The following is a 23339-nucleotide window of genomic DNA, read 5'->3' as shown; positions in this document are numbered from 1 at the left end:
ATTTCATAACTTTCCTGCAGGCGGTTCTATGGGCGGCCATAGAATTCAAGAGAGGAAGAAGAAGATTGAAGAATACTAAAGATAATAGGAACACTAACGGATACAATAGGTGCGTACGCACCTTTTGTGCTTGGCCCCTAATAATAACCAAAATCTTTACAAAAACAATAGGGTTTCAGCGCTTTGTGCTTAAACCCTTAAAAATACAAAGAAATGCATACCTGACAGTGAAGAGACGTACAGTGGTGTTTGAGTTCTGAGTGCACAACTCATGAAACTGACACAGAAATGCATGGGGGTTTTCTGGTTACAGAATCCTCCTGACTGTTATACCAGTTTCCCTTAAATACCTAGACCAGAACAAAAGAGTTGTAATTATTTACTACACAAATATTTTTGGAATTGTGTTGGGCCTATTGATGTGCCCCAAAGGGTTTCACATGGTTTCGAGGAGAGGAGCAATGATTATCAGATATCTTGAGGGGACGCACCCACAACAGAAGAACAGAATTCTTTTAAGTTTTCAGTCTTTCTTATAATATAAGTGACTTCGACTGTGAAATTGAGACCATTTTACCAATCGCACTGAGACATTTAAAATGATACCAAACATGAAAAGGAATCATATGTGGTATATAGACATTCTTAGTGGACTTTCAGTGACTGGAGTCAGGTGGAAAGGAGAGGGAGTAGGTAGTGGGGGATGCACAAGCGAGGAGAGAAATTTGGGCAAGGCGGTGTCCTAAGCCCTTTCTTTGAGATCTTCTCTCCAGATTAGTGAGTTTTATTGTTTTATTTCTGTCTTAGCAGGAAAACTAGTCTTACAACTCTAAGGTTGTAGGTCAAATTTGAGGACCTCCTACAGGTGACAGCAGATATATTCGATGTGGATCTGTTTAGTTGTCACACCAGTCACAGCTTTGGAAAAAGAGGAGAGAGTGAAAAGCGATCAGCAGACCAAAATATTCATATTTTTACTTGGATTTGCTGCATTATATCTGGTCCAGCATGTCTTGCGTTTCTGAAAGCTCACATCTTAACAAGTTCTTGCGGCAGAGATACCTCAGTCTTCCCCAAGGAGACTTCTGTCAAGTCACTTATGTCTGGATTGATGGTTGTGGTGTGGACCTGTTTAGCAAGACTCGAACCATGGATTATGAGCCAAAAATCACAGCTGGTACTACAGAAATATCTCCATAATGGGGTTTCTTGTGTTTTTCATGCTTCATGCTTATTGTTTTGTTATACTTTTTTTTTGATAGATATACCAGAATGGGATTTCAGTCAGCAAGGATCCAGTGCTGAGATGCTACTGGCTCCCGTCTGCATGTTCAGGGACCCCTTCCTTTTGGACCCTAACAAACTAATTCTTTGTGAGGTGCTCAAGCACAACCGGGAACCTGCAGGTAAAATGGGCTGATATGATGTGCTGAGATGTATAAAAATACTTTTAAGATATTGACATACATTGGGTTATTTATCTCTTACTTCACCATTGTTACTGTTGCTCAACTTGTAGACCATATGCAGGCACAAGTATCAGTATGAGTAGTTTTACAACATCTACATATTTACATTCATCCTTGTGCCTTGTTTTTTCCTCTTAGAATCGAATCATCGTAACAGCTGTAACAAGGTCATGGAGAAGGTCAAAGATCTCCACCCGTGGTTTGGTATGGAGCAGGAATATACTCTCCTGGGAGTGGATGGACACCCTTATGGCTGGCCCAGACTTGGCTTCCCCAAACCACAAGGTTATCTGAATATTATCATGAATTGTTACATCTACAGTCTAGGGTTAGAGTGCAATAAGAAGTATAAACAGTAATACTGTAACTCCTCTCTAACATAACAGCAAATGTAGGATTGATCTAAACAGCAAACAATTCAGTCAAAAATAATATAAAGAATATATATACGAACTGGAGCAAATATATGCTACTGTGTGTGTATGTATGTACCATAAGTATATTTGCTCCAGTCCAGTTTGTTTAATCCAGCTTTAATATTGTCATAAAGCATCGCAAAGCACTAGAACCTAAAATTCTGTGGAAGAGTTAGATGGTCATTTTTGTAAAATAAACCCTTAGAAGTTTAAAGAAGTAACTCAAATAGATAAACAACAATTATCCATGGGCAACGACGAATAATAGGAAATAGTAGACAGTCGGCTGCTGTCATTTTTCCACTGGACTTTGTGGGAGTTTTTCGCTCTCGCCAATATGACAGGAACCATAGTAGGCCTAACTGCTTTCTCATTCACTTCAGCTGTAGGAAAATGATTTTATCATGGATTTCTGCATAAATTGGTCGTAAAATGTGTTGAGATTCTGGCCTGCAAGTCACAAACACAGTCTGCTTAAGCAGACAAACAATGAAATGTTATTGATCACACCATTCACAAAACATCTAAAAGTACTGTATCTTTGTGTGGTTGTTTAAGCAAATGGTTTTTATTACTTTTTAAAATTAATTTTATTCACAATTTTCCATGAAATTGCATGTCTTAAGATGCTGAGGGACAGATATTGGTTAATTATTAGTATGTACCACATTCTTTTATGGCTTATGTCCAACTGTACATCTTAACCTGTGTCTATCATTTTTTCTTAATCATAGAAATTTGAATTTCAGGTATGTATAACTGCAGTGTTGGTGCTGACAGAGCCTTTGGCAGAGACATTATGGAGTGTCACTATAAAGCTTGTCTGTATGCTGGCATCAAAATCAGTGGCACTAACGCAGAGACCATGCCCTCTCAGGTAACTACCATGAACTTATTAGGTGTCACAGATACAGTGGGCTTCACAAATATCAGTAAATATGAGCAAAAATGACTGAAAATGTGTTTTTGCCATTTCTCCTCTTAGTCTTTCATTCAAAATGTTCACAAAAGTTAATTTACACAAAATATAAATGTGGAATAAAAAAAAAATATATGGTTTTCTCCAAAATATGTGTGCCAAAATTATTAGCACCTCTACAAACTCTAATGAGTAAAAATGTAAATGAAGTATATTCCCATTCATATGGCATGTTTTTAAGTTCATCTTGGCCCAGTTTACACCTGGTATTAAAGGGTTAGTTCACCCAAAAATGAAATTTCTGTCATTAATTACTCACCCTCATGTCGTTCCATACCCGTAAGGCCTTCATTCATTTTTGGAACACAAATTAATATGTTTTTGATTAAATCCAAGATTTTCAATAGAAAGATTGAAAATATAGTCTGTAATCTACAGTAGTTCAACCTTATGAAGCCACGAAAATACTTTTTGTGCTCCAAAACAAAAATAATGACTTTATTCAACAGTTTTTCCTCTTCCCTGTCAGTCTTGTACACAGTTGACATAGTGCAGAGCTTCCATGTTCTATGTCCAAATGCTGGCTCAGTATTGGCTGAAGCTGTTCAAGAATTTTTTTCTTTCAACTATTTTACTGTAATTAAAGGTTAGATTTTTGTGAATATTTTGAATAAAAGACAAAGAGGAGAAATTCCAAAAAACTATTTTCCCAGTTCTGCTCATATTTACCAATATTTGTGGAGACTCTGAACCAATATTCATGCTTTTCTACTTCTGCATTTCAGTTACATAAACATAAAAATTATTATTATTGTATCAGATGTGAAATAAAACAATATCCTTAGATCTATTTTATGTATAGGCCTATCTATGTTCTGGATGACTAGTGTGGATAGTTTACTCTCTCTGCAGTGGGAGTTCCAGGTGGGTCCATGTGAAGGGATTGAGATGGGAGATCATCTGTGGATGGCACGTTTCCTGCTACACAGGGTGTGTGAAGATTTCGGAGTGGTGGCCACCCTGGATCCAAAACCCATGACAGGAGACTGGAATGGAGCCGGTTGCCACATCAATGTGAGCACAGTGCAAACAAGAGAAGAAGGAGGAATTGAGTATGTACTGACTTTCCCCGCTAGAAATTTTACGTTCCCAGAACATTCTCAGAACGTACCCACTGGTGCCTAGTAATGTTCCCAGTACGTTCAGAGACGGTCACGATGTGGAGTTCTTTTAAGGTTTGGGGGACGTTATTAGGCGGACCTTCACAGAACATTCAAGACGTTCTCTGAACGTTTAGGGAACCATATTTTATTTGTGGTGGGGACATTATTTGGCGGACCTTCACAGAACATTCAGGATGTTCTCTGAACGTTTAGGGAATGCCAGCTCAGTATTGGCTGAAGCTGTTCAAGAATTTTTTTTCTTTCAACTATTTTACTGTAATTAAAGGTTAGATTTTTGTGAATATTTTGAATAAAAGACAAAGAGGAGAAATTTGTTCTCAGAACGTCCCTGCTGCCCTTGTCAAAAAAAATTAACTGAAAATTAGAGCTAAATTGATTAACAAAAGTGGCTGTTCAAACAAAAACTAATTTCTCTTTAATGTCTTACAAAAAATGCACTCTACTGATATTTTCTGGATTGTTATTATAAAACCTTTTTTTTAAATGCAAATCTCTTGCAGTAAGTCATTAGCTGACACAGCACAAGCATGAGCTAACGTACTGCATCAGCAACTACACAGTTACTGTGTTTAAATAAAGCAACATGCAGCAGAACGTCAGTGTTTCTGGCTCATCACTGACTGAAGCACAGGCTCTACTCTCCAGCACAATGGTAACCTCACAAAACTCAGATAACAGAAACAGAACATTAAACACTAACAGATCTCTCTAGATCTCAGCATCTTCACTTATTACAAACCAGTCTGACTTTATTCCTTTATTCAAAACTTCTTAACTAAGTGTTGATGTTTTATTGAAAATAATAAAGTTTGAAGTCACCGTTACGGAGGTAAGCGCTTGCTTTAGTTGGGCTCCTGACCCTTGACATTTTAACTTCAACTTTTCTCCAATTGTTGTAATTGTGTGTTTCTAAAGCACATTTGTTATAAAATAACTGGAATGAAATCTGATTTGATTGCTTATATCATCAAATAGTAGCCTTATTCACCGACTTCTGAATATTGTATTCTTTCTGTTCCTGTCCTGTTTTGATAGTTTGAAAAGTGTTGGTCATTACAAAGAAATGATTCAGACATGATCATGTAGACACACACAGACATCAAGATTCAGCGTATGAACCTCAACAATGGTGACATTGAAATTTTCAGATAAACAGATTAACTCTGAGCATCACAAAACAAGCTACTAAAGTCACAAAAAACATTTTTGTTTATTGTCACCATTGTTGAGGTTCACATGCTGATTCATGATGTCTGTGTGAGACACTGCTCAAAGCTCTGTCTGTATAATGAAATTTAAAATCTGAAGGCACTCAGAGTTTAGTCTCTGGAGAGAATCAGTGAATCAGGACACTCTATGATGATTGAATCACCGTCACTAAACGACCAAATTCATCTGATCAGTTTTCACTGTAACAAGCTTGTTTAAAACACAGTTAAAGCAGCCAAAGAGAATCCAATGTTAAAATGTCAAGAATCAAGAGCCCATCTAAAGCAAACGCTCACCTCCATAACAGTGACTTCAAACTTTATTATTTTCTATAAAACATCAACATCTAACCTGGTAACGTTCCCAGAACGTTCAGAGATGGTCACGATGTGGAGTTCTTTTAAGGGTTGGGGGACGTTATTTGGTGGACCTTCAGGGAACATTCAGGACGTTCTGGGAATGTTTAGGGGACTATTACTATATGACGTTCTGTTAACTTCCCAAATGTCCTCTTTGTAGACCATAAAATAGCCAAAATAGAACGTCCCCCTAAACTCATATCGGGAACGTTATAAAATGACCAACAGAGGACCGTGTGGGAACGTTCTGTTAATGTCCCAAATGTCCTCTTTGTAACGTTCTTATGTGACCATAAAATAACCAAAATGGAACGTCCCCCTAAAGTCATATAAGGAACCTTAAACTGCAGCACTTTCATTACCAAAAGAGGATGTTTTAGGAACGTCCCAAATGTTCTGTAAAGGTTCAGAATTTTTGTCACCTTTAGAGAACTTTTAGGGAACATGCGCAAGGTCCTGAGAACATCGCCTTCTACGTGGGTTATACACACACACACACACACACACACACACACACACACAATCATAAAAGTCAGAGACACTAAAGACAAATATAAAACGGAGAGTGTGAGTTGTGTTACTGTGATATTAACATGTCATCTAACTTTCATCCTCCTCCTCTTTGCATCAGGCACATTGAGAAAGCCATCGAGAAACTGAGAAAGCGTCATGCAGAGCATATTCGAGTCTACGACCCAAGTGGTGGCGAGAATAACAAGCAGCGCCTTACAGGTATTCGGGCGTTCTCCAGCATCCATGATTTCTCAGCAGGTGTTGCTAACCGCAGGGCGAGTGTCCGTATTCCCCTACGGGTGGCTCAGAAAAAATGTGGTTATTTTGAGGACCGCCGTCCTGCCGCCAACTGTGACCCATATGTTGTGACCTGCGCAATGGCCCGCACATGTATGCTGGAAGAGGAGGAAGAATTTAAATGGAATTTTGGAAACAAAAATAATGGTTGTTTAATGTTAGAATGAATACTCATCTAATATTGCATATACTTATCATATTTCTTTCAATTTAAGAATTAAAATAAAAATCAATAAAGATCAATAAAATAAAACAATATATGCACTAAAATGTGGCTTGAATTCTTTCACTAATGAACATAATAAAACATGGTCTGGTAACACTTACAATAGTTACAATACAAAAGTTTCATAAATTAGCTAATTACATAACGTTAACTAACATTGAAGAATACTTCTAAGGCATTTATTGATCTTAGTTCATTTTAATTTCAACATTTACTAATACATTATTAAAATCAAAAGTTGTACCTGTTAATATTATTTAGGTCTAATAGAACTGAGCTAACATGAACTAACAATGAACAGTTGAATTTTTATTAACTAGAGCTAACAAAAATTAATAAATGCTCATTGTATTAACTAACGTTAACTAATGAGAGATTATTGTAAAGTTTTTTTTTTTTTTATTATTGAAAATAGAACAAGTAACAGATACAGCATAGCATAAAATAGTGCAGTGTGACATTAATTGGTAACAGGGGCTCCGAAAATAATATCATAACATTTTAAACATGTTAATGACTTTTAGTTTTTTAACAATTTCAGAGAAGACATAAAACAATCAAATTCCACTAAAAAAAACCTTAAATATTGGGGATGAATTTTAGCGTTTTTGTTTATGTATATAACATTTTGCCAGTAATATAAATAAATTAACAATGCATTCAAGACCTTTGTTAACATTGTTTTCATAGTACACAATAATATCCTTTAATGAAAAGCAGTATTACTAAATTAAAAATAAATTCTGCCAATTCCCTCCAAAAACTTTGGGTTATTTTATATTCAAAAAAAATAAAAAAAATAAAGATGATTGTAAAGTGTTACCCATTATCTCAAAGATTGTGACAAGTATACAAATTCTTCTGGCTGTCCATAAGAGGGCGTAATAGGCAAGTGTTTGTAATCATAATGATTCACGAGAAGCAACCTTTTTTATTCAAATGTTTTAATAACGCAGTTTTATTAATCAATATCTAAGTGTTATTTTCTAGTAAAAAATATCTAAACATCCATTAAACAAGATATATGTACCTCAGAATAAATTCGCAAATGATATTAATAGGCTACTAGTTTTTTCAAGAGTAGGCCTTGCCTATATCTTTGAATGTATGTTCCCTTATTCATTTAGACGATTCTCTTGTTTAAAGCAAACTTCTTAAACTTAAAATTTACCATTTATTGTTTCATATTTTAAAACAGCTAATTCTTGCAAAGTTACTTAGGCTATACGGATCTTGTAGATGCCGATAATGCCTGTTGCTATAGGCCCCACAATAACGCTCATGTGGGTTAGCACTGACCTTCTCTCTCTTTCACACAAGTGTATTCGAACAAATACCAATTTGACATAATTCTTTTAATACTCATGCATTCGAATGGCTTTAATAAAATTGCTGTTTTTCTCCATTAGGCCCTAATTGAATATGGACTGCACAAAGCAGACTTCTCAGAACAAGACTCAATGCTGATGTCAGCATGCACAGGAGATGGATTTAAAGTGGCTTCTATTTTCAGCAGATGACTGATGTGTGGAGCGCAGGAGTGTGTTCATTCCCCGTCATGAGGTGAATTTATTATTCCCAGAACAATGGCAAAAGGGATGTCTGTTCAGTTTTATCAGTGCTTGTGTCGCTAGACAGATGGAGTTATGGATCTCTGCTGTGTTCTGCTGATTTTACTTGTTGGTTATAGAGAAAGCACAGTGTGGTGCTGTTTACACGTTTACATCACAGCATGTGGGTCAATGACGTGACACTCATTTTTTGTTTGTCAAGCTCTAATTATTCAAAAAATACATTAGAATTACAATGAAGATAAAATAATTTCTTGAATACACGTCAGAGAGACTAAATACAAATGCTTTAAAACATGCTTTTAAATTCAGAATTATTTTGTATATGTTTGTGGTGCTTCAAATGTATGGTGTAACTTCAGAGCGTGTAAACAAGAAAGCCTCATTAAAAAAATATGAAATTCTCTCTCTCTCTCAAAAAAAACCTTAGTATATATATATATATATATATATGCTAAGTTTTTTTTAGAGAATTTCATCTTCATAAAGAACTGACAACCTGAACTGACAATAAAGATTATTCCTATATATATATATATATATATATATATATATATATATATATAAATGTATATATATATACACACACCTGTAGTTTTGTTTTAAAATATTAAATATGGGTTGTGGGAGGGTTTAGGCCTATATTGAGACAATCTGTTATTGGCTGCTTAAATGTTTTAAACCGAAAATACAATAAAAAAAAAAAATTATTTAAACACTCAACATGTTTTTCAATATCCTATTTAATTTTCTGCTGTTGAAAATTATATAAACGTTTTGTTGTTTACTATTTTATTTAATATTTTGGATGCTAATGACAAACTTTCAAGAAGATTCCCACGCAAACTAAATACATTATAGGTATCATACGATTATTTGAAACAACCTTGAGGATCATAAAGAACAGGGGGAGCCTGACTGACAATCCCGATGACGTCAGCGCTCGTGGATGGGCGGAGAGATGAGAGCCGCAGGTGGGACGTGAAACTGGACGCTTTTACCCGTTAGTTTTACCGACAACCTCATTCTCTGTGAGTGTGAGTGGTGCTTCTGAAAGACATGGGGAAGCTTCAGGAATTCGAGATTACTTTCACTAATAACAAAGTGGTCTACAACCCCGGTGAATCCATATCAGGAACTGTGAGAATTAAAACAAGCCACTCCTTACAGTTTAAAGGTAAGCGACGCTTGCATGTCTTAGGCTACATGTGGTTATAATAGGAAAAATGATTTGAAAGAACAGCATAGATGGTAAGCTCTAGGGTTTCCCCCGTTCAAGTAAAATGAGGGTGTTACAATAATGCATGTCAACATGGACGTGTCGCAATATGAACGTGTTGCATGTTTGCATGTTGACATTCGGCATCCGTTGCTGATCCATTTCATATACAGTGCAATACTGTGCGTTTTATGGGAAAAAGGACGTGCGATCAGAGGGTATCGACGTCTAGACTCTTGTCATGAACGTCAGTGTACATCCTGTTTCTTTTGTGATGCTGGTTTCGGTCCGATTGCACAATCACACCCAAACCGTTTCTGGATCGATGAAGCATATATCTATCATTTGCGTATATCAACAGGTGTGTTTTGATGTGTGTCATCACTTGGTTTCCATCTTTAAACGTGCACAAATATGCGCACTTTTAGTGGCAGGCGAAAAGATCCTAGCGTTCGTCCAGGACGCTTTCTTGCGTTCAAAAACTGCTAAACTTAACTTTACGTCTTAAAACGCTACCAAACGAAGTGTAGCCTACATAAACCAAAAACGAAAGAACGCGCCAATTATCGAAAAAAAAAAGTGCTTCAAGAAGTTAACTATTATACCAGTGTTTAGTCATACTATTGAACATTACCCATACGACCTTACAGATAGATAGATGGCAGTTTTTTTTCTCATTGTATCGATGTCAAAATTGTGGCCAGTGAAAATGCTGAGTTGAAAACAATTAGCTACAATGGCTGGTGGCTTTTTTGGTGAGCAAAAAAAATAATGTCAAGCCCCGGTCAAAACCCAGTTTTCACAACACCCTTTCCCCCCACTAATCAAATTTTTGCATACTGCTCGTCATTGGTGAAAGAGATAAGAAAGTAGGTTAGACAAGGTACTTTTTCACACTGTGTGAATGTGTACAAAGAATGCATTGTACGTGTTTTCACTGAACGGTTGGGCTTTAGTGTGTAGGCGAGACTTACAGTACAGACAGACACATGAGAGAAAGACAGAGATTCCAGTGAAACAACCCTGTAAGCTTATTTTCCCCTTATTGTTTGCATTCACACTTGAGACTAATCTGATGCATGAAATTGTTGTGCATTTACACTCAACTCTATGACCCACCCTTAGTGTGACACTTATGAAAAATGATTGATGCTTTGTGGTAATGTTTCTGTTCCTCTTAGTTGTTCCTGTCAACAGTGAGAGAGTCTTTTTGAGTTCAATCACACTGTGGATTGGCATGATGTTTTTGCCCGCTGTTGTGTTTATTAGTGGAATGCGTGACGGGTGACACCACTGTTGTATGGGATGAGGTCATGTGACCGGCGTGATGAGTCATTTTCACTTTAATTTATTAGGTCTTCCTGCATGTTAGTATTTTGGGAAATTGCTTGGACCGCCCTCAAGTTGTTCCAAACCTGTATGAATTTCTTTCTTCTGCTGAACACAAAAAAAGATATTTTGAAGAATATGGGTAACCAAACAGGTCCATGGACTTCTATAGTATTTTTTTCGATACTATGAAAGTCAGTGGGCTCATGAACTGTTTGGTTACCCATATTCTTCGAAATATCTTCTTTTGTGTTCGGCAGAACACATTTTTGGGTGAACTATCATTTTAATGTTTTAAAAAACTCCTCTAATATGGCGTTCCCTCCAGCAGGCATTGTGCATTACACTTTTAAAAATAGGAGGTTCTTCATGGAACCACAGATGCCTCCATGGAACAAAACATTGTGCAAAAGGTTCTTTAAAGTGAAAAAAGGTTCTTCAGATTATTAAAATGTTCTTCATATTGAGTAAAAAGTGGTTCTTTTAAGAACTGTTCACTGAAAGGTTCTTTGGGGAACCCAAAATGGTTCTACCCTGTGGTTCTTCACTGGTATCTCTGTGAAAACCCTTTTGAAACCTTATTTTTAAGAGTGTAGCATAACAAAACTGTTAGATGATTTGAGTCATGGGTATTAAAGGAATAGTTCTTCTAAAATGTAAAGATATTGTGCCTAACTTCTCCTTTTATGTTCCATGGAAGAACATCGTACAGTTTTCTAACTTTCATGAAGTTAAGTAAATGATGACAGTTTATTTTTTGGATACTTTAGAAATGACAATTTAGTTCCTGGTCTTTTAATTAGATGTTAAAACGACCAAATCCAAAAAAAGCCATGCTTTTTCCGTTTCTGCTAAAACTTGTGCTTAATCAGTGTCATATTATCCTGCACTCTTAAAATTAAAAAAAGGGTTCCAAAAGGGTTTTCTCACAGTGATGCCATAAAATAACCATTTTGGGTTCCTCAAATAACCTTTCAGTGAACACTTCTTAAAAGAACCATTTTTTAATTGTGAAGAACATTTGAATAATCTAAAGAACGTTTTTCCATTATAAAGAACTTTTTGTACAATGGAAAGGTTCCATGGATGTTAAAGGTCCTTTGTGGAACCATAGATGCCAATGAAGACCTTTATTTTTAAGAGTCAGCATAGAACTGGATACTTTCATTAGAGTCTTGCTGCAAAGTGGAAGACATGAACAGCTGTGCTTTTCAGTTCACATTGCTCAGTATGTTTTATTAAAAAGCAGCTGACTCATGCTTTGGCAGTCTTATCTGTCTTTTTTTTTTTTTTTGTCTGGCTTCTTTGATAAAGAGTCCTATCATGGACCTGATGAGTGTGAGAGACAGTGACATTTTTTTTCAGCCTTGCTCTGCATAACTTATTTGATGAAAATGAAAATTGTGATGTGAATATTAAAGCGTGAGTCTCTTTCAGTACATAGACAAACACCCTTCCATTGAAATAGGGTCTCTTATTTACATCACACCCGATGTATAGGGTTACTAGTCAGCAGACTGAACAAGCAAGACAGTCTCAGCTTTGGCAGAAGACAAGTATAATCCTTCTTAACTATAAAAGAAGGGCTTTAGACTGTTTTTAATCAGTCAGTTACAGAAAACCCCAAAGAAGACATGATTGCTTGAATCTGAAATGTTTAGAAACTTTAGTTAGAAACTGTTTTAGTACTGTAGTAGGGGAAAAACTCTACAGCCATAAGTACTAACATTGACAACTTTTAGCTGACATAGATGCATTTTAATAATTATTTTTCTTCTAGGAAATTAGATGATGTCTCATTTTGTTGCAGGGGAGTATGCAAATTTCTGCCCAACCAAGCAGCAGTAGATAACCAGAAAGTTTGCCTGGATGTGGCAAACTAGATTGTTAGCTATTACAAAAAGACCTTTGATTATGTCCTGTCCAATGCACAATTTGGGTGAAAATCAATTTGTGATTTTTCAGATTTTTCTTTTGTAATGTAATATTTCACTGTAAAATAAATAAGTATTTAAGACAATTATTATTATTATTAATTTTATTTTACATTATAACTAAAATTACAGTACTTATATTTATGGTTGTCTTAATTTCTTAATTTTAAAACCATCAAGCTTTTATTTTGGTGGAATTTTCAAACCATCAAGCTTTTATTTTGGTGGAAAACTGCAGGGAGCCCTTAAAGCTTGTTTTTTGTTGACAATAGGCAGTAAATAAGTGCTTCTCATTACAAGTTTGGGAAGATGGTTGGCGCATGTTGAAGTGAAACAAACTCAGAAGAGATCCAGAGATGAGTTTGCGTGCTGAATTCACCTGATCATGAGCTGCATGCATGTAATTAAACGCAGTGCTGAAAAACGCAGTGCATATATTTAATGAATTAAATCTCCAAAATGAAATTCAGACTAATCCAAATTGGTTTTATTTGGAGTAATAGTGCAATCCTCTGTTCAAATTCCTTTTCAATAGGAAATAGGGTTATCAAACATACCATACTACTGGTATACCACCAAGTACAGGGTATATTCAATACCCGCTGATAGATGCTTTTTATAAAATGCTCTTGTTCGTGTTTTTTTAACTCTCTGAGCATCAAAGGTTTCTATTTACAGCATGTTTTTACAAGCGTTAAGCATTGTAGCCAATCACAATCATATCTGTTGAGCGTGTGAATGCAATAGCCTATCAGAGGTGCTAGTAAGTTGTTTAGAATCCACTTAACACCACTGAAAGTGCATGAGGTTTTGCTTTGTTTTGTTCAATCCTTTCATTATAACCTGTAAGCGTAAATAAGATATTCATTGTACAATAAAGATAGCTTTTTTATTATAATGTGAGTTTGCAGTGTACTTAGCAGCATGAAAAACTAAACTTGTATTCAGATTGTGAGTGGGTAATAAACAGAAAGCAAGAGAAGTAATCACTAAGGCTGTCAATCTCTCAAGCGCACTGAATTCTGCTCTCTCGCGAAAAGTTTCTGGATTAATAACTGTATTTAAATGCACATTTGAAGCAGAAACTGTGATGATTGACAATGATAACCACAGACGAGACAAAAACAGTTTTTGCTTTGGTCCCAAAATTGGTACAGAGAACCTCGAAATTGTATTGATGTTGGTACCAACTAGTAAAAATTTGGTACCGTGACAACCCTAATAGGAAATATGTCAACAAATGTTAGATATGCCAGTATGGTATCATGTTCAATTTGTATGCTTTAATACAGTACATCTAGTCTGGTATCAAATGCATATTAATGATTATGATTAGCTTGTTTGTAATGCTCCAGAGCCTTTTGTCTCTCTGTGTCTCAAAAGGCACTCACATAGACAAGCCCGTCTATTCATTAGCAGTGGACTGACTGTCTTGTAAGGCAACACCACTGATATCAACATGATGCCATTCTGTCTCATGCTGGCTCTGTGTGAGTGTTTGTGAATAGGCTCACTGCCTATCCCTTATTATAACAGGGCATTCACCACATTAACAGGCAGTATGGCACATACGCCCTTGTTTGTGTTTAAATATTTGCCACACTATTGAACACAAATATTAAGTTCAGCCCGCAGCTGTTTGTTCCTTTCATAACGGGAATCTCAGGCCTCAAACGTCATTATTTATTAATGGAACACACTTTATTTTGGAGGAAGGAAGGTGTTTTTTGAGTATTCACTCAATACCTCCTGTTCCTATATCTAGGATGAGTTTAGAGCAGGTTAGAGAGTTTATCTGAGAACCTTCTAAGGACAAAACCTGATATGTTTAGCTTCAAATAGAAGTTTAGTGGACAAACTAGTATCGTTTGTAAAGTTAAAGCTATTTTGGAGAAGACAAAAAGGGTCTATGAAAGTAGTCTGATGACTTTTGCACTATATTTCAAGCCTCCTGAAGCCAAACGATTTACGCCGTTTTAATTGCTAAAAATCTTACCCTTTGCCAGAGTTCTCAAATCTCATTCATGTTCAGGTATGTTCCAATATGGGAATACATCGTTGAGCTCTTAAAAACATCTTGATATGATAAATTCATCCTGATCACATATCCAGTTTTAATTTCAGATTCATAATGAGAAAAAAGTAACAAACCTTTCCATTCAAACCAAGGCCAGCCCTTGTTGACTCATTGCATTTTTGAGTTAAACATTTCTGTGTTCATTCAAGGGTATAAACTCTGACGGTACTGCGTGTCTCGGCAGGTATATAGGCTGTCGTAGAGTTAACAAGAACTCGATGACCGCTTCTGCCAGCTGCAAATAGCAAATGTTCTGAGTCACGGTGAGAATATGCTCCGGGGCATCCAACCCCTAATGTGTCTGGACTTGGGGGCTGTACCTTTTAATTAACACTTTGCACACTGTAGTCATGGATGGAAATAAAGTGTCTTTGTGAAAGCATCATAATTTTACTGAATTTCTTTTAAACATTTCTGGTCATTTTTCAACCATTAAATTTCTCCTTTTTTTGTGTGGATTCAGCCAATGTATTAAAGGAATATTCTGGGTTCAATTGACAGCATTTTGGGGAATAATGTTGATTACCAAAAACTTTACTTTCCACTCCCTGAACGTCATGAGGGTGAGTAATTCATGACAGAATTTTCATTTTTGGGTGAACTAACCCTTTAAGTCTTTTAATGAGTTTATGCCATTGCATTGTCATGGTGGCGAAGTTGTAAAATTAGATTTTACACAGAAAATGTTAGTTAATAATTTTACATTAACATTAACTCACACATATTGTTTACATCTTGTGGCTAAACTTTTGAAAATTGGGTGCACAATATAATAATTAGTTCCTTTGTTTTAATTAAATCAAAACGAATTAGTACAACATGGCCACCAGTTACTAAATCGAGGGAACTAATCATTATATCGTGTGAGCGATGTAGAATAATGAGGGAACAAATTAGTAAATCGTGGTCATGTCCATGTCATGTGCAGGGCTCCAAATGATTGAGCTTAACTTGCACAAAACCTGAATATTCCTTTACATGAAGTGTGTGAAGAATAAAAGCTTGTTTGACACTAAAGATGTTTCTTGTAAATGTTTAACCTCAAGGTTTGTTAGACCTTTCAGTGTTTGTTATAGTGAGATATCTAGATTGGCACTTTAGCTGTCTCTCTGATGCCAACGGCACCCATGTTGGCACCTCTTACCTTGCTTTTTCCTGTTTTCGCCTTCCAGCAGTCCTGCCATGCCAGCTGCCCTCGATGGGGCTCTTTTTTTGGTCACAGCATCACGTGCCTAGAGAAGTGCGTTCTCTCAGTCTCTTTATGTGTCTCTTCCTGTTTCTTTCTCTTCCTCTCCAAGCTGACAGGGAAAGGAAGGGAGAAGATGTCTATTTCTGGGTTTTAGATAAGACAGTTTTATCCACACTGTCTTGCTAAATGAGGGATGCAGCTGTAGGGTTTGAAACGAAGCTGAGGATGGGACAAATTTACTCTCTTTTATGTTTGCGACTAATAACGCTCTCAACTCCTTTAATGACTGTTTTTAAGTGTACGCTTTCAGCTCATTCTCAAGCAATAATGAGTAATGTAGGACACACTGTACATCTGGCCCCGCTGAACATATCTGGTGAAATTTTAGAGCACTCACATTGTCTTATTAGTCTCAAAGGGAACCAATAAAGTCTTCTGTTTCATAACAGGAATATTTCAAGAAACTGATTGCATGCGAGAACAAAAGCCTACCAATCTCTCAGTGTCCCTTTTTCTGTCTTAGTTCCTACTGTTCCTTAGTAAGTACCTTATATTTTTATTTCAAAATTTAAATTAAGTCTTCAGCATCCATATTCTTTTAAAGGGATAGTTCACCCAGAAAAAAAAAAGTCATCATTTACTCACCTTCATGTTGTTTCCAAACCTGTATGACTCTCTTTCTTCTGTGGAACACAAAAGAAGGTATTGTTTCAGAATGTTTCAATTGTTTTTGTCCATATAATGAAAGTCAATGCAGTCCAAAACAACTGTGTGTGTCACAATACACATAAAATATCTTCTTTTGTGTTCTACAGAAGAAAGGAAGTCATAACTATCCCTTTAATGTATATTATTTCTCGGTAGTGCTCGAAGACAAAGAAGAAAATGGTTTCCACATCCTTTTACAGTAAAACCTCTTGGAAATTTCATGCTTAACCCTGATGACCTTTCTTTGTTCTCTTTTGTTTGTCTGAATAGTCCTCAACTCAGATTATTGAAAGAAGAAAAGTGGCCACACTTGACACATTATGATTCACAGTGGAATAATGACCTTGTGTAGAGGCTAGAATGTAACGCATTCCTCTCAAACAGTGTTAAGAATCTTCAGCTTCTCAAATATTCTTGAACAGTGCCCAACAGTCCAATCAGAGCCTTTGTTTACTTGGTAATCAAATGCTTTTGTGGAATTTCCTCTGTGATTTGTTTGTTTGTAAGTGTGTGTATTGGATCGAGAGTGTTTTATTGAGGCAGAGATGAGGTTAGCCTTTACCTGGCAGCAGGTTTATGGCCGTTACTTGGGATATCTTATCGGAATGTGGTTGCTAGGCCACCGGCATTCAGAAGTACTGGTCCCAAGAGACGTATGGGGTTTCCCAGCCCAGATGTCCTTTGTGTTCAGGTGCCCTCTCTCATTCACACTCTTTCTGAGGACAAAGACTCCTTTACCTTCCCAACAGAGTGAGCTGGATTGATTGTGAGGGTGCTTGAGAGGCCCATGGATTTGAGAGGACAGCACATGTTTTAGTGCAGTTTAATTATTCAAGTTAATGATTAGATCAGGTCGGTTTAGTTTAAGATCCTGTGGAAAAGTCAAGTTTAATGTGTGTTGTTTGTATGTTCATTTTTAACAGTAAGTTAAATAAATCTCTTTCTTTTAACACAGAGTAAATATCATAAAACTAAATTGTTTAAAATATTTTACTCAAAGGAATATATTCTGGGTTAAAGGATTAGTTCACTTCTGAATTAAAATTTCCTGATATTTTACTCACCCCCATGTCATCCAAGATGTTTATGTCTTTCTTTCTTCAGTCGAAAAGAAATTAAGGTTTTTGAGGAAAACATTACAAGACTTCAACAGTTACCAATGGGTTGAAAGTCCAAATTACAGTTTCATTGCAGCTTCAAAGGGCTCTACATGATCCCAGACGAGGAATAAGGGTCTTATCTAGCGAAACAATTGGTCATTTTCTAAAAAAAAATATATATATATATTATATATATATATACTTTTTAACCACAAATGCTCGAATTGCACTAGCTCTGCAATGCGACATGCATTACATAATCACGTTAGAAAGGTCACGTGTGACGTAGGCGGAAGTATCAAGTAAGTGTCTACAAAGCGAACCTGCAAAGACTTAAGTCAAACGACTTTTACAAAAAAAAGGTAAAACAACGTTGTCGGACTATTTTGAAGTTGGAGGAGAAAATTAGTTTTTTACCCTATACCGCGGTACTTCTGCCTATGTCATGCTTGATTACGTAATGCGTGGTGCGTCGCAGAGCAGTGCAAAGTATATACATTTTCTTTCTTTTTTTTTTTTTTTTTTTAGAAAATGACCAGAATTATTAAAATTGTATAGGCTACTGTTTTGTGTATATAAATCACAAATCAATCATTTTAGTTGCTACAAGTAAATTTTGGCAACGTAATATTATAATTTACAGAAATTGTTATGTTTTTAAAGATTAACTTCAAGTGAATGTTAGATGACGGAAAAGTAATATATGAAATGAAAATGCACAATTAAATATCCAGTACTGACCAATACATTCTTATCTGAATCTCCCATCTCAACTCACCATGTGCTCCAAAACACTGTCATTAATTAAATCAGGTAGTTAAAAAATGCCACCTGTCCTCCCAGCCCTGAGGATATTGTAAAGTAAAGAGAGGGGCTGATTTGTCTGAGTCATTGAGAATTTAATTACAGATCTTCCATCACTTCACCCGGAAAGGCTTATTTCTCTTCGTCTAAATGCAGGAGAACACTCATGATTTTCATGATATAATGAGTATTTAAATATGCCTACATTACAAGGCCTCTTAAAAAAATCAACAGCACTTCAGGACTAAATACAAGAGAAATATATCTGAAATTCTGTTTTCTGCTAAAACATTTATTTTCCATTGGACAATACAAAATTCCGAACTGTATAATGTAGTAAAATATCACAGACATTGATGGTTGATATTTCAATGCATATCACAGAAATTGCTTGACACAATAGGCCTGTTTTTCTCGGTGTTCATTATAGCTCATTAGAAGCTCATCATACTTCAAAGGAAGGGGTGTACTTCCTCTCTTTGTATGTCCACTTGAACAGGCCGTCGTGAGCTAGACGAATGTTTCAGTAAATCACGAAAGATCGGATTCTAGACAGCATTTACCCTCTGAATGAAAAACCTCCTGCTTTTTTAAATGAGAAACTGTGTAAACACCATGATACTTTATATGAATATGGTGATCATTTTGTACCATGGTATATATTTCAGAGTTTGGTACCATAGTATCATTGACTACAACATCAGTTATTCATAACTAATTGGTTCTTTCTTTTGTAAGCATATTTCTCTTAGAACCTTTAACAAATGTTTTATAATATTTGAGTAAAGGGTGAAGATGTTTCCGGACATCACTTTTGCTCACTATACTGACCACACTACTGCTTATATATCTATTTTGATTATGATGCAAAATAGTCGGCACAAGCTTTAACCGTAATCCTAATGACGCGATCCCACAGTGAGTAAACAAAAGCATCATAAACCATTTCTGCCTCAATATTGTACTAAAAAATTAATCCACCAACAGCTCCTATTTCAGTTCTGTTTGGGATGTATTCCGAAAACCTGTTTTTTACTAGGCAAAACCTTCCATAAATGTATGGAGAAAAATGTCATTTAAACCAAGGTGACCTGTCTCAGTTGAAATTCTCAGTTTGCTTGCACTAATCTGCCTGTTCCCTATGAAAGCAGATGTGTTGTTACCATCACTGGTGTAAATCTGCCTCTGAATGCGCGGCCGGCTCTCTGTGATTTAGAGCTCGCTTATAAATTCTCATGTTTATGTCAAAATTTCATGTGTGTGGTATGCAACAAATTCGTTTTCTTGATAGGAAAGGCTATTTCATGGACAGGCACTGCTGATCCATCATTCTGCAATGTCTTTTCAGTCTGACTTATGACACGTTAAATAATATTCGTAAGCTTGGCGGCGGCTAAACGTCTACTTATGAGGGCTGGGGGGTGAGAGACTTAACTGAATATCTTGGTCATTGAATGAGCAGCAGATGTTGTGACTTTGAGGGGTCAAAGGCTAAATGGCTAAACTATTTTCACACTCCATATCTAGGTCTGAACCAAATGTACACCAAAATCTGACAGCAAAGGAGACATCTTCAAGTGTAGCCTTCCTTTCTCTTTCACATTGACATGGATTTATGTGTGCTAAACTTCCCTTAAGTCATAAAAAAATGATTACAGATAGCTTTAGAGTGTTATCTTTCCCTCTGTGTTTTACACAGCCTCATTCGACATGTGGTAAAAAAACAAAGGTAAATTAATAACCTAATAAAGTTTAGGATGGACCTGTGCTGTAATTGGTATGAAAGTTTGGGGACAGTGAGATGAGGTAGCGCGTGAGAGGAACAAGGGCTGAATGGCCACAGTATGTTGCGTAATACACATGGATAAGCTTCTTATTCATAAACAAGAAAGATGGGTCAATAGATTCTTATGTTATGGATTATTCAGTAACACTCTCCATTATAAATTTTGTTAATAACATTGTTATTAACAACAGGTCAGTAAAGTACAATTCAGTTATTTGAATTGTCAGTAAATGTTAATTCATGTATTTCTTATTATATTATTTTATTATTTTGTTTTGTTGGATTTGTTCATGAGAATTATTATAAGGTGTTGTCGGTTATTCTGCTTGTAAAACAAGTTAGTGAATCAGTTTTGAAACAAATGCGTTACCTTTTATTACGTATCTTTATTTTTATTTACTCATATTTTGTGATCCTTTAGATATAAATTTTAATGACTGTATGCCAGGGTTATTATCATTCACTAAAACTAAAACTTTTATAATTTACTTGTTTATTTTTGTTTACTAATTATGTGCTTGAAATAAAATAAACACTGAAAAAATATATAAAAAACCCTTAAACTTATTTTATTTCAGCTATTCTGCTATTTAGACATTTAAAAAAAAGAAAACAAAAAACTAATAAAATTGAAGAAAAAAAGTAGTAAAAATAACTAAAAAAAATTCAATTGAAAGCAAAAAATATAAAATAAAATTTATCAAAATATTAATAATATATCAGTGATACTAAAATAACACTTCTGTATCCATTAAATCATGAAATATATATATTTTTTTTTTAGGGATGCACGATATATCGGCCACCATATTAGTATCGGCTGATTTATGTTCATAACGTTATCGTTATAAATAATGGATTATTTCCTTCAACTGAGACACTTCAGATGTGCACTGTCTGCCATTATGCTTTTGAATTGCTTGAAATATGATTGAAATCACTTCAAAAAAGAAAATACAGTTAAGTGCAACATGTGCAGCGCAAGTCTGTCATATAAACTATATAATATTATAATGAGAACACTATAATTGTGTGCTTGGGACATGGCTTTTAATGATGAAACTTTTGTTTTTGTAATCAGGCTCTCAAAAATTATATAAAAAATTTTATTTAGATTTATCTATCAATATATCGGTTATCGGCTTTCAAATATAAAGAAATATCGTTTATTGGTATCGGCCAAGAAATATCGGTTATCGGTATCGGCTAAAAAAATGGATTTAGATTTATCTGTCAATATATCGGTTATCGGCTTTCAAATATAAAGAAATATTGGTTATCGGTATCGGCCAAAAAAATTTTTCTTTAAAAGTTTAAATATTTAAGTTTAAATAGAAATGTTTAAAAATAGAAATGTATTTTAAAAATATTTATGCAAATATTTACATATTTCTTCCATCAAGCAATGCTGTGGGATTCTTGTTTTGGATGAGATCCTCTTCATAAATATATAGCCTACAAACCATACTGCTCTCACTTTCATTCTTTACTATACAGCTGAAGGTCTGACCAATGATGTGAATGGCAGATGTATTGTAGTCTCTTGTGCTGTTGAACAGAGCTGTGTGTGATCTCTGGTGCCAGTGGATAAAATGCTGTAATAAGCTCATAAAAGGAGTCATGATGGGGTCATGATTAAGGTGAGAGTGAAGAGGGAAAGCAAGAGCATCTAATTGCTCTTGAAGTTTTAATGAGGACATGGGAGTTGAGTTACTCCCGAGCATCAAGGATGATGGAGTTCCTCAGTCCATGTGAAATGCAAAGTTAGACTGCAGCCTCACTATTCAGTTTGGTGTATTTAATGTTACTTTTCAATTCAATTGAAATTTATTGCTATAGTGCTTTTCACAATGCATATTGAAGCAGCTTCACAGAACATTCATGTTTCAATGTTACAATCAGGAAGTATTCTGATCAGCCAGAAATTAATGTGTCAAATAATGTCCACATGGCACTAATATACAACTATAAGTACTATATAATACAAGTTACATGGTTAGTAAACATCATGTATTCAGTTAAGCAGACATATTGTCTACTCAAAGAGATCCAAAAAGGAAAATTCTGTCATTTATTCATCCTTATGTTCAATTTTCTTGAAGTATTCTTCTCTACATTCTTTTCCTTCTGTAATGTCTTGTTGCACTTCTATCATGATTTAGATGGGAAGAAGGCGGAAAGTTTCATCCATCTGTGGTTAAACTTTGTGTCATTATGAGACACGTAATGTTTTCTATAAAGTCGTTCATTGTGTTGTGCTGTGGTGATGTAGTTAGTGTGTCAGTGGCACACATTCATTCTCTGGTGAAATAAAGCAGTTCATTGCTTCCAGCTGATGGTTGAAACCAAATAATTACAGAGTCTGATCTCAAACAGACATTTGAAGGGTTATATTATATCTCCTGTTGACTGCATCACAATGTCATAGCCACATCATGATGCTTTCTTCGGTTTGAATGAAACCCTTTTAATGGATTTTTTTTTTTCTTTCAATCAATTACATTAATCTCATTAATGGCACTTTTGAAAATTTGTTGATGTGTTATCTGCTGTGATACAGTCCTCGTTTGTGTTTTGGCCTAGGGATCAAGGACTTCTTCTGTGTGGATTGTCAAGAGGAAAAACCTGACCTTAGTCAAACACACTGTAGCTCTTTTGTGTGTCTCCACTCCAGCTGAATTGTATCTAGCCCAACAGTAAACAAGGAAATATCAGTCTCTACCCAATCCCAGCTGTCTGTTTCTATGCCAGTGCAGGCGGCCCTTCATGCGTGCTGACTCATTGTTGCATTGCTGTGGTGTCACAGGGTCAAATTCTCTCTGATGAGTTTCAGAATACAAAGCTGCCAGTTATGAAGACATTTTATTTTATTTTATTGTATTTTTTATTAATTTATTTTATTTTTTTATTTTATTTTAGTGTATGTTTAATCAGTGTTTTAAGTTAAAGTCAGCATGAAATCAAAATAGACAATTCATCTGATTTATCTGTGCGCATCATTATTTGTGTCCTCGTAAACTTTAATTAATT

The 23339-nt window shown here is 35.5% G+C and overlaps 2 protein-coding genes across 2 annotated transcripts in view; both read left to right on the top strand.

The window, feature by feature from the left end:
• Nucleotides 1-1008: 1008 nt before the first annotated feature.
• Nucleotides 1009-6533, top strand: LOC127504324 (glutamine synthetase-like). The gene is made up of 6 exons (XM_051878873.1): nt 1009-1177; nt 1263-1406; nt 1608-1754; nt 2635-2762; nt 3717-3916; nt 6188-6533. Exons 1-6 carry the CDS (start codon nt 1009-1011, stop codon nt 6531-6533), a joined length of 1134 nt encoding a protein of 377 aa, XP_051734833.1.
• A 2571-nt stretch (nt 6534-9104) lies between these two features.
• Nucleotides 9105-23339, top strand: part of arrdc1b (arrestin domain containing 1b) — a 36731-nt gene continuing 22496 nt past the window's right edge. Inside the window, exon 1 of the mRNA XM_051878051.1 lies at nt 9105-9340. Coding sequence (XP_051734011.1) covers nt 9223-9340 — 118 coding nt within the window. The 5' untranslated portion in view covers nt 9105-9222. The remainder of the gene's footprint in view (nt 9341-23339) is intronic.

The sequence above is a fragment of the Ctenopharyngodon idella genome, chromosome 21, assembly GCF_019924925.1.
Source record: "Ctenopharyngodon idella isolate HZGC_01 chromosome 21, HZGC01, whole genome shotgun sequence".
In the NCBI taxonomy this organism is placed as follows: domain Eukaryota; kingdom Metazoa; phylum Chordata; class Actinopteri; order Cypriniformes; family Xenocyprididae; genus Ctenopharyngodon; species Ctenopharyngodon idella.
This window is presented reverse-complemented; position numbering and strand designations above follow the sequence as displayed.

Bases quoted from the DNA above. Each gene is read 5' to 3' on its own strand.
- LOC127504324 (XM_051878873.1), top strand. From the start codon at position 1,009: ATGTCTTGCGTTTCTGAAAGCTCACATCTTAACAAGTTCTTGCGGCAG. The intron at 1,178-1,262 runs GTACTACAGAAA...TTTTTTTGATAG, and splicing joins TGAGCCAAAAATCACAGCTG to ATATACCAGAATGGGATTTC. The intron at 1,407-1,607 runs GTAAAATGGGCT...TTTTCCTCTTAG, and splicing joins GCACAACCGGGAACCTGCAG to AATCGAATCATCGTAACAGC.